This window comes from Schistocerca americana, chromosome 11 (genome assembly GCF_021461395.2).
Source record: "Schistocerca americana isolate TAMUIC-IGC-003095 chromosome 11, iqSchAmer2.1, whole genome shotgun sequence".
Classification (NCBI taxonomy): Eukaryota; Metazoa; Arthropoda; class Insecta; order Orthoptera; family Acrididae; genus Schistocerca; species Schistocerca americana.
The window spans coordinates 126061572-126073938 of record NC_060129.1 but is presented as its reverse complement, the minus strand read 5'-3'; the positions used below and the strand labels follow the sequence as shown (position 1 = coordinate 126073938).

At 45.9% G+C, this 12367-nt stretch overlaps 1 protein-coding gene and 1 non-coding gene across 2 annotated transcripts in view; one reads left to right on the top strand and one right to left on the bottom strand.

Moving 5' to 3' along the window:
- LOC124553366 (odorant receptor Or2-like) overlaps window positions 1–12367 on the top strand; it is a 122297-nt gene that overhangs the window by 36013 nt on the left and 73917 nt on the right. The window contains exon 2 of the mRNA XM_047127238.1: window positions 7908–8007. Within this exon, the coding sequence (XP_046983194.1) occupies window positions 7908–8007 (100 nt within the window). The remainder of the gene's footprint in view (window positions 1–7907; window positions 8008–12367) is intronic.
- Trnat-ugu lies at window positions 10189–10262 on the bottom strand. Its single transcript has one exon. It is a non-coding gene; the product is annotated as a tRNA-Thr (tRNA).

Sequence of the window (12367 nt, the reverse complement as noted above, 5' to 3'; positions counted from 1 at the left end):
TTTCATAAATTTTAGCTTGAAATATAACATATTGTGTATGAAATTATATGAAAGATTTCAAAAAACAGCTGAGCTAGTATTGACCTCTCTACAATTCGAAAAATAATACTGGTATCGACAACTACTGTTGAGGAAAAGTAATGCTAAAGAAGGACGTCCCGTTACAGCCTGGACTATTGGAGTCGCGCAGATTTGGTACGATTATGGAGAAGGTGAGACAACTTGCATTCAAAATAGCTGAGAAAAGCAAAGAGGAAACTTTTTTTTAAAAGACATATTTTACGAAAAACGGCCTTTTTAGCCACAACAGTGATGCTGTCACTTGTCTGTACCGCTCGGAACTTTACTCGCACTGGAAAACTGGAGGACAGTGGTTAGGGTGCCAGCAGAGTAATTTGTGCGCACGCCATGAATGCGCTGAAGTAAGCCACAGACCAAAAAAAAAACTTTATTCGTTACTTCTGAAAATAGACGGGATTGGTGAGAAACAATTTTTCGAAAAAGGAACTAATTTTATTGTTTCATCGTGATTCGTGATTCTCCACGTTTTTTGCGACTGGCCTGAGAAGCCTTTATTGATACTATCGAAGAACTGTTTCAGGAATAGTCTTTTATTTGTTCTTAAGTACAAATCTGTTAAATATATCAGATATCTAATGTTTATCTGAATTTCTTGCTTTTTCTCACTTCTGTGTCATTTTAGCCTGACATCGGTCTGAAATACCATGTTTGAACTTTTTACACGAATGTAAACATCTATGCTTTATACACTCCTGGAAATGGAAAAAAGAACACATTGACACCGGTGCGTCAGACCCACCATACTTGCTCCGGACACTGCGAGAGGGCTGTACAAGCAATGATCACACGCACGGCACAGCGGACACACCAGGAACCGCGGTGTTGGCCGTCGAATGGCGCTAGCTGCGCAGCATTTGTGCACCGCCGCCGTCAGTGTCAGCCAGTTTGCCGTGGCATACGGAGCTTCATCGCAGTCTTTAACACTGGTAGCATGCCGCGACAGCGTGGACGTGAACCGTATGTGCAGTTGACGGACTTTGAGCGAGGGCGTATAGTGGGCATGCGGGAGGCCGGGTGGACGTACCGCCGAATTGCTCAACACGTGGGGCGTGAGGTCTCCACAGTACATCGATGTTGTCGCCAGTGGTCGGCGGAAGGTGCACGTGCCCGTCGACCTGGGACCGGACCGCAGCGACACACGGATGCACGCCAAGACCGTAGGATCCTACGCAGTGCCGTAGGGGACCGCACCGCCACTTCCCAGCAAATTAGGGACACTGTTGCTCCTGGGGTATCGGCGAGGACCATTCGCAACCGTCTCCATGAAGCTGGGCTACGGTCCCGCACACCGTTAGGCCGTCTTCCGCTCACGCCCCAACATCGTGCAGCCCGCCTCCAGTGGTGTCGCGACAGGCGTGAATGGAGGGACGAATGGAGACGTGTCGTCTTCAGCGATGAGAGTCGCTTCTGCCTTGGTGCCAATGACGGTCGTATGCGTGTTTGGCGCCGTGCAGGTGAGCGCCACAATCAGGACTGCATACGACCGAGGCACACAGGGCCAACACCCGGCATCATGGTGTGGGGAGCGATCTCCTACACTGGCCGTACACCACTGGTGATCGTCGAGGGGACACTGAATAGTGCACGGTACATCCAAACCGTCATCGAACCCATCGTTCTACCATTCCTAGACCGGCAAGGGAACTTGCTGTTCCAACAGGACAATGCACGTCCGCATGTATCCTGTGCCACCCAACGTGCTCTAGAAGGTGTAAGTTAACTACCCTGGCCAGCAAGATCTCCGGATCTGTCCCCCATTGAGCATGTTTGGGACTGGATGAAGCGTCGTCTCACGCGGTCTGCACGTCCAGCACGAACGCTGGTCCAACTGAGGCGCCAGGTGGAAATGGCATGGCAAGCCGTTCCACAGCACTACATCCAGCATCTCTACGATCGTCTCCATGGGAGAATAGCAGCCTGCATTGCTGCGAAAGGTGGATATACACTGTACAAGTGCCGACATTGTGCATGCTCTGTTGCCTGTGTGTATGTGCCTGTGGTTCTGTCAGTGTGATCATGTGATGTATCTGACCCCAGGAATGTGTCAATAAAGTTTCCCCTTCCTGGGACAATGAATTCACGGTGTTCTTATTTCAATTTCCAGGAGTGTATTAATTTAAAAACGTGGCACGAAGATAGCGAAACCTGCAAGTCAATGAGTAATAGTAGTGGTAGTAGTATGGTATCCTGCAGTACGGTATCAGCAGCTCAAAACAATACGTTCTCTACGAAAGCCTCTTCCACTTTTGTCTGTCCATAGCTAGTCTTTTCATTTCTAAATATCTGTCTCCTTTTATATTGTCCAGCACTTGATATATTATTTTTTCTTTTCCCCTTTTTCCGTCCACCACTCCTTCTATTCCTGCCTTCAATAAACAGTCCCTCCTCAATGTCCAACCCAGTTCCGTTTTCTCTTATGAGTTTCAGCATGTTTCTTTCTTCTCCCACTCTTCTTAAAACTTTTTCATTCCTTACTCGGTCTTCCGATTCCACTTTTTCCATTCTTCTCCATATCCACATCCCCAGAGTCTCCACAATCTTCTTTCATCTTCCTTCCTCAATGTCCAGGTCTCCGCACCATTCACTGCAACACTCCAGATGTAACAAATGGTTCAAATGGCTCTGAGCACTATGGGACTCAACTGCTGTGATCACAAGTCCCCTAGAACTTAGAACTACTTAAACCTAACTAACCTAAGGACATCACACACATCCATGCCCGAGGCAGGATTCGAACCTGCGACCGTAGCGGTCGTGCGGTTCCAGACTGTAGCGCCTTTAACCGCTCGGCCACTCCGGCCGGCCAGATGTAACACTTGGCAAGTCTTTTCCTCAGGTCTTTGTTTAGTGGTCCGCAAAGTAATTTCTGTTTCCTCTTGAATCCTTCTTTTGCCTCTGCAATTCTTTTCCTAATTTCTGTTGAACAATACATATCATCCATTATTACACTTCCCAAGTAATTGAAGTTATTCACTTGCTCTATTTCCTCTCCCCCTATACGGCATTGGTCCTGATACAAATTTTCTTTAACATAATGGTTTATGAAGTAATAACGACCTAAAACAAAATGGCATCTCATTTTAGCCGGACTTCCCCTACTTCCCTGTTGGTCTCGCAAGAAAAATCAGTGAATCGGATATGCGTCCCACTCTGTCTACAGCTGAACAGAAACGGGTAACGATGACAATAACGCTTAATAATCATAATAGGCGACGCAACAATGGTTTGCCGCTGATGCAGTCTATACCCATAAAGTGAGGAAAGCAAGGGATAGTGATTGTTGCTGCTAGGCGACGAGAACAGAAAGAAGGAAGTACCGGGTGATCAAAAAGTCAGCATGAATATGAAAACTGAATAAATCACGGAATAATGTAGATAGAGAGGTACAAACTGACACACATGCTTGGAATGACATGGGGTTTTATTAGAACAAAAAAAAAAAAAAATACAAACGTTCAAAAAATGTCCGACAGATGGCGCTTCATCTGATCAGAATGGCAATAATTAGCATAACAAAGTAAGACAAAGCAAAGTTGATGTTCTTTACAGGAAATGCTCAATATGTCCACCATCATTCCTCAACAATAGCTGTAGTCGACGAATAATGTTGTGAACAGCAGTGTAAAGCACGTCCGGAGTTATGGTGAGGCATTGGCGTCGGATGTTGTCTTTCAGCATCCCTAGAGATGTCGGTCGATCACGATACACTTGCGACTTCAGGTAACCCCAAAGCCAATAATCGCACGGACTGAGGTCTGGGGGCCTGGGAGGCCAAGCATGACGTAAGTGGCGGCTGAGCACACGATCATCACCAAACGAAGCGCGCAAGAGATCTTTCACGCGTCTAGTAATACTTTGTTGCTTTTTTTGGTTCTAATAAAACCCCATGTCATTCCAAGCATGTGTGTCAATTTTTACCTCTCTATCTACATTATTCCGTGGTTTATTAAGTTTTCAAATTTATACTGACTTTTTTGATCACCCGGTATTTCTCTCTCTTCTACACTGCTCCCAACTCTTACCGCCACAACCGATCACCTTTTAGGGTAGAAATCACACACAGACGTAATAACGGTTTCCGAAAGTGCATTAAAGGGGCATTTATCTTCGTATGTTTAGTAAGGAATATGATTAAATAAAACCTGTTGCAATACAAGAACTGTTAGAACACTATGGGTATCAGCACTTGAAACAACACGTTCTCTACCAAATTGTGCCGATAAGTCTCAAGCAGAATAAGGGGGAAACGCCTGCTCTGAGCGCAGCTAGTCTCTATGCATTTATTCTCAAGAAGTGAGTGGCTGTGTTACCAACTCATCTCTGTAACAATCAAGAACATTTGTTATACACTGAAATGCCAAAGAAACTGGTATAGTCATGCTTAGCCAAATACAGAGATATGTAAATAGGCAGAATACAGGTCTGCTATCGGCAACGCCTATATAAGACAAGTGTCTGGCGCAGTTGTTGGATCCGTTAGTGCTGCTACAATGGCAGTTTATCGAGATTTACATTAGTCAGAACGTGGTGTTATAGTCGGGGACGAGCGAGGGGACTCACCATCTCCGATGTAGCTATGAAGTGGGGATTTTCCCGTTCGGCCATTTCACGAGTGTACCGTGAATTTCGGGAATGTGGTAAACCACCGAATCTCGAAATTGCTGCGGCCGGAAGAAGACCCTGCAAGAACGGGACCAACGACGACTGAAGAGAATCGTTCAATGTGGCAGAAGTGCAACCCTTCCGCAAACTGCTGCCGATTTCAATGCTGGGCCATCAACAAGTGTCAGCGTGCGAACCATTCAACGAAACATCATCGATGTAGGCCTTTGGAGCCGGAGATCCATTCGTGTACCCATGATGACTGCACGACACAAACCTTTACTTTTTTGCAGTGAACAGATGGTGGTTCGTGGGGCAGTCACTCTGTTTTAAAATAATTGAAAAGCCACGATCGCTTCAATATCGTTTACTAGATGACCGGCTTCAGCACTCTGAAGGTGCCATCATCGGATCTGAAACTTGGATTAACATTTATAAAACCATATGGATATCTTGGCACATGAGGCAGACCATCTGATAAAAATCACTGTCACAACCAATAAAAAATAATAAAACTGCTCTCATGGTCGTTCCTTTGATAAAATACACTCCTGGAAATGGAAAAAAGAACACATTGACACCGGTGTGTCAGACCCACCATACTTGCTCCGGACACTGCGAGAGGGCTGTACAAGCAATGATCACACGCACGGCACAGCGGACACACCAGGAACCGCGGTGTTGGCCGTCGAATGGCGCTAGCTGCGCAGCATTTGCGCACCGCCGCCGTCAGTGTCAGCCAGTTTGCCATGGCATACGGAGCTCCATCGCAGTCTTTAACACTGGTAGCATGCCGCGACAGCGTGGACGTGAACCGTATGTGCAGTTGAGAGACTTTGAGCTAGGGCGTATAGTGGGCATGCGGGAGGCCGGGTGGACGTACCGCCAAATTGCTCAACACGTGGGGCGTGAGGTCTCCACAGTACATCGATGTTGTCGCCAGTGGTCGGCGGAAGGTGCACGTGCCCGTCGACCTGGGACCGGACCGCAGCGACGCACGGATGCACGCCAAGACCGTAGGATCCTACGCAGTGCCGTAGGGGACCGCACCGCCACTTCCCAGCAAATTAGGGACACTGTTGCTCCTGGGGTATCGGCGAGGACCATTCGCAACCGTCTCCATGAAGCTGGGCTACGGTCCCGCACACCGTTAGGCCGTCTTCCGCTCACGCCCCAACATCGTGCAGCCCGCCTCCAGTGGTGTCGCGACAGGCGTGAATGGAGGGACGAATGGAGACGTGTCGTCTTCAGCGATGAGAGTCGCTTCTGCCTTGGTGCCAATGATGATCGTATGCGTGTTTGGCGCCGTGCAGGTGAGCGCCACAATCAGGACTGCATACGACCGAGGCACACAGGGCCAACACCCGGCATCATGGTGTGGGGAGCGATCTCCTACACTGGCCGTACACCACTGGTGATCGTCGAGGGGACACTGAATAGTGCACGGTACATCCAAACCGTCATCGAACCCATCGTTCTACCATTCCTAGACCGGCAAGGGAACTTGCTGTTCCAACAGGACAATGCACGTCCGCATGTATCCCGTGCCACCCAACGTGCTCTAGAAGGTGTAAGTCAACTACCCTGGCCAGCAAGATCTCCGGATCTGTCCCCCATTGAGCATGTTTGGGACTGGATGAAGCGTCGTCCCACGCGGTCTGCACGTCCAGCACGAACGCTGGTCCAACTGAGGCGCCAGGTGGAAATGGCATGGCAAGCCGTTCCACAGGACTACATCCAGCATGTCTAAGATCGTCTCCATGGGAGAATAGCAGCCTGCATTGCTGCGAAAGGTGGATATACACTGTACTAGTGCCGACATTGTGCATGCTCTGTTGCCTGTGTCCATGTGCCTGTGGTTCTGTCAGTGTGATCATGTGATGTATCTGACCCCAGGAATGTGTCAATAAAGTTTCCCCTTCCTGGGACAATGAATTCACGGTGTTCTTATTTCAATTTCCAGGAGTGTATAAAACTGAAGTTACAAATCTTTACGCCTCGCCTGCGCCCGTCAACACCCACATTGGACTGTTGATGATGCGAAACATGTTGCCTGGTCGGACGAGTCTCGTTTCGAATTGTATCGAGCGGATGGACGTGGTACAGGTATGGGGACAACCTCACGAATTCATGGACACTGCATATCAACAAGGGACTGTTGAAGCTAATGGAGGCTGTGTAATGGTGTGAGTCGTTTGCCGTTACAGTGGTATGGGACCCCTGATACGTCTAGGTACGACTCTGACAAGTGACATGTATGTAAGCATCCTGTCTGATCACTTGCATCCATTCTTGTCCATTGTGCATTCCGGCGGACTTGGGCAATTACAGCAGGACAATGCGACACCCCACACGTCCGGAATAGCTACATAATTGTTCCAGGAACACTCTTCTGAGTTAAAAACTGTCGCTGGCCACCAAACTCCGCAGACAAGAACGTTATTGAGCATATCTGGGACGCCTTGCAACGTGCTGTTCAGAAGAGATCTCCACCCCTCCGTACTCTTACGGATTCATGAACAGTCCTGCAGGATTCGTGGTGTCAGTTCCCTCCAGCACTACTTCAGACATTAGTCGAGTCCATGCCACGTCGTGTTGCGGCACTTCTGCGTGCTCATGAGAGCCCTACACGATATTAGGCAGGTGTGCCAGTTTCTTTGGCTATTCTGTGTATGTCTATCCAAGCAAACAATCACGTTATGGTTCCATAGCGTTTAAAGTGCCTCTGAAATTTACGAAAATACCTGTGTGAAAACGAACTTAAAAAAAAGGAAAAGGATTATTAGGAACTCAGGGAAAGAAAAAAAGCTGGGTACCAAAACTATACGAAGGAAACATATAAATCTGGAAAAGGATGCAAAATGTGGCAACCCTGCTACAAGTGTGCAGCGCAATTTGTTTGTTTTGGAACTAACTGGGGAACCGTCGCGATAATTTCTTCAATTTCCCAATGGCGTTTAGCGGTGGCCGAGCAGTTCTATGCGCTTCAGTCCGGAATCCGGCAACTGCTACGGTCGCAGGTTCGCATCCTGCCTCAGGCATGGATGTGTGTGATGTCCTTAGGTTAGTTAGGTTTAAGTAGTTCTAAGTTCTAGGGGACTGATGACCTCAGCTGTTAAGTCCCATAGTGCTCAGAGCCATTTGAACCAATAGAACCCAAGGGCGTTTAATTAAGTCCGTAGCTGGAAGTGTTTTGGGTATTACTCTGTTCAGTTTTCTTGCAGGTGTGTGGACGACCTGGAGAGGGTGATGGGCCAGTCCATCTTCGTCATCCTGCTCACCAACGTCATCAACATCTGCTCGCAGGCCTTCGCCTCTGCCGTGGTAAGTAGCTCAGCCAGATGCTCTGCTGATGATATCAAACTTCCGCAACCTACCTCATTTCAACTTTGTCTTTGTTTTGTAAGATGTTTATCTGGATACGTGACAGATCTAAATTTTTTTCGGAGCTCAGTCGCACATCGTACACTAATTTAGACTGAACGAAAATGTCATGATGTTTTGACTGTATTACATGTAAGTTAATGAAGCCATCCCTCATAGGGTGTTACATAAGTCTGCAGTAATTTTCGGTCATCTGCTAACACTCCAAAGCCGCCAAAAAGTGACACATTTAAGATCCCATCAATTTGTCAAACTTCACATGTTAGTCAAATTCTTTGGCAGAGCAGCTTTATATACGTCTTTTTCAAAGATACATCTTGTTTGATGTCTGGACGAAACTTTGATTGACGACCGACTTGACAAACAAATTTGACTTGGTGCACTTGCGTTTGACAAACAAAGGTCGTTATCATGCCATACTTCGATATGACAGGCAGCATATTATAGAAGTTTCGTCCCATATTTTGAGCGACAATGACTTTTGATGATGTCTACTTTTCGTATCGTTAGTTTCCACGGTTGCGGAAACTAAAATCGAAGGAAGGAAGGAAGAATAATGTTTAACATTGTAACATTACATGAATATGCCCTATATAGTCGGATCTACTTTGCGTCACGTGAGTGAAGGGGAGTCGAAACCCGCAGGGACCCATGATGTCATATGAGTTTTTTTATCATGTCATTCATTTCTAAATTTTATTATTTAGAGAGTAAAGAATTTAATTATGTGCAACATTTAATAGGTAATGAGTTTTAATGAGATTGATATAAATATGTTTTGACATAGCAAATAACCTTGTTGCATTATGCATGATATGTTTTCTCTTTATAAGAAAAAAAAAAAAACTTCCGTGTTGCTCGTGTGCGCGATCAAGTAGTTGTTGAGTGTGGATCTGCTGTAACTTTCATGAATGGGCATAAATTGTAATTTTTATTTATTTATTTATTTTTTATTTTTTTTTTATTTTTTGGTCATCAGTCTACTGACTGGTTTGATGCGGCCCGCCACGAATTCCTTTCCTGTGCTAACCTCTTCATCTCAGAGTAGCACTTGCAACCTACGTCCTCAATTATTTGCTTCACGTATTCCAATCTCTGTCTTCCTCTACAGTTTTTGCCCTCTACAGCTCCCTCTAGTACCATGGAAGTCATTCCCTTATGTCTTAGCAGATGTCCTATCATCCTATCCCTTCTCCTTGTCAGTGTTTTCCACATATTCCTTTCCTCTCCGATTCTGCGTAGAACCTCCTCATTCCTTACCTTATCAGTCCACCTAATTTTCAACATTCGTCTATAGCACCACATCTCAAATGCTTCGATTCTCTTCTGTTCCGGTTTTCCCACAGTCCACGTTTCACTACCGTACAATGCTGTACTCCAGACGTACATCCTCAGAAATTTCTTCCTGCAATTAAGGGCGGTATTTGATATTAGTAGACTTCTCTTGGCCAGAAATGCCTTTTTTGCCATAGCGAGTCTGCTTTTGATGTCCTCCTTGCTCCGTCCGTCACTGGTTATTTTACTGCCTAGGTAGCAGAATTCCTTAACTTCATTGACTTCGTGACCATCAATCCTGATGTTAAGTTTCTCGCTGTTCTCATTTCTACTACTTCTCATTACCTTTCTAATTTGCAACCCACAGTTGATTTAAAAATTGTTCTAGCGAACCACATCCCGACTTTGGTGCAAACGAATCGCGCGCGAATTCTCAAAATATCGGCGCGGAATTTAAGATACGCGGCTGGACATCAGGCGTTACCGTCGCGTGTGTCATTCAGAAACATTAACCGCAATTTGCGGACATTGGCTTGATAATAACTATCAAAGACTTATATGAGCGGCATAGTAATCGTCTTGATGCTTGAAGCAAGCGAGAAGCGATTTACTGTCGGGATACGACAAATATTTATCATTGCATAGTCAGCTTGTTGATACTTTGCTTAGCAACTCATAAACGGACAGTGATAGAATTATATATACGAAGGCAGTAATTTGTTCTCGAAAGAACAGTTACTGTTGATGACCGTGCAGCTTTTCCCTGGAATAAACGATAACTAACTGAAAACATCAGCTGCCGACAGGTGTTGTTGATATACCTCTATGTGGACAGCTGAAAATGTGTGCCCCGACCGGGATTCGAACCCGGGATCTCCTGCTTACATGGCAGACGCTCTATCCATCTGAGCCACCGAGGACACGGGAGGCGTGCAAGGGATAAGTCCCTGCACTCGCGCTATTTATCTGTGTCCTCGGTGTCTCAGATGGAACACATGCAGCTTTCAGCCGCCACCCGAAGTACAGAACTCGTTTCGCAAATTATTTAGGTTCATTATTTGCGGATCCTCCTGCTCACTGGGGCGTTCCGGGTATGAGACGCTGAAAATGAAGAAGAATCTTCGAGCATATTGATCCTCTACGGACGGAATAGGGGGGAACCCCTCCCAACAGACGAGAAGACGACTCGGACGCTCAGCTACGGCAGTTGTAGGATCTTTCTTTGTAATGAAACAAAAATAAATCTATAATACAAAAAAATGTTATAAAAATTAAAGAAATAAATAAATAAAAAGAACACTATCGACAAACCCACTCCATCCTCTTCCTGATCCTTCGATCCTCGAACACTCGAACACGTTGCTTGGGCGTGGCGGTGGTGATGGCCAGGCTTCGGGTGTCGACCCCTGCCCTACCTGTCGTCCTGCTCCTGCAGCGGTTCATTAGGGGAAAAAAAAAAAAAAAAAAAAACGATGGATAGAGCGTCTGCCATGTAAGCAGGAGATCCTGGGTTCGAATCCCGGTCGGGGCACACATTTTCAGCTTTCCACATCGAGGTATATCAACAACACCTGTCGGCAGCTGAGGTTTTCAGTTAGTTATCAGCGATAGAATTATTGAAACGACCTTCATCAATGATGTCGCGCTCATTCAGTTTAGTAGAACGATAGGTAGTACTGTAAGTAGGCTGTTAGGCTGTTAGGCTGTTTAGGTTTTTTTATTGGTAACGCCACCTCTGTATGAAAATCACTGGCTGTGCTGTGTGCAGTCTGTGGCTGCTTTGCATTGTTGTAATACTCGCCATTGTAGTGTTAGGCAGCTGGATGTGAACAGCGCGTAGCGTTGCGCAGTTGGAGGTGAGCCGCCAGCAGTGGTGGATGTGGGGAGAGAGATGGCGGAGATTTGTAATTTGTCATGAACTGCTATATTTATATATGATGATATCAAGGTAAATACATTGTTTGTTCTCTATTAATATCTTTCATTTGCTAACTATCCCTATCAGTAGTTAGTGCCTTCCATAGTTTGAATCTTTTATTTAGCTGGCAGTAGTGGCGCTCGCTGTATTGCAGTAGCTTGAGCAGCGAAGATTTTTGTGAGGTAAGTGATTTGTGAAAGGTATAGTTTAATGTTAGTCAGGGCCATTCTTTTGTAGGGAATTTTGAAAGTCAGATTGCGTTGCGCTAACAAAATATTGTGTGTCAGTTTAAGCACAGTCGTGTATAAATTGTTCAAAGGGAAGTTTCAGTACTAGCTACGCTACTATTTACGGTTTTAAGAGAAAAGAGAGCACGTACCTGTTTTTCTTTTGAGAAATGTTCGTACTTCGGTGGTCAGTCTTCTCAAACCAGAGGCACGAGTGACGCGCCCTCACAGCACTACGATATCGTGAACCACCACACACGTGTGCCCCCTACTCACTACATTTCTGCATTGAAAACCCTGAGATGTAGCCGCGGTACGAAGAAGGAAGAAAGAAGAGGAAAGATCAGCGAAGGAATCGGAGCAAAGAGAGAAGGGGATGTCACAACGTCCCGTCGACGTCGAGGTCATTAGAGACGGAGCACGAGCTTGTCTTGGGTCAAGGATGAGGAAGAAAATCGGCCGTGTCCTGTCAAAGGAACAATCCCGGCATTTGCCTGGCGCGATTTAGGGAAATCGCAGAAAAACTAAATCTGGATGGCAGGACGTCATCCTCCCGAATGTGAGACCAGTGAGCTAACCACTGCGACAACTCGCCTGGTGAAACTAAAATCAAATAACTACTTGGACAAAAACGACATTTGCCTTTTAATACTTCATTTACAGCTTCACATGGTTCGATAGCAATGCAACTCAAAGTTCGAAATCTGCACCAGCTGCCAGATTTATGACAGCTATAGACAACCTTTGAGAAACTGAACTAAATTTTCGCAGAACGGTGCATTGTTTTCATTGTGAGTGCGAAATAATTTGAACAAATTATTCAAAGTTGGACTATCGATTCGAAGGTGGTAATTTCATTTAACAGGTTTTCATGGGTCCA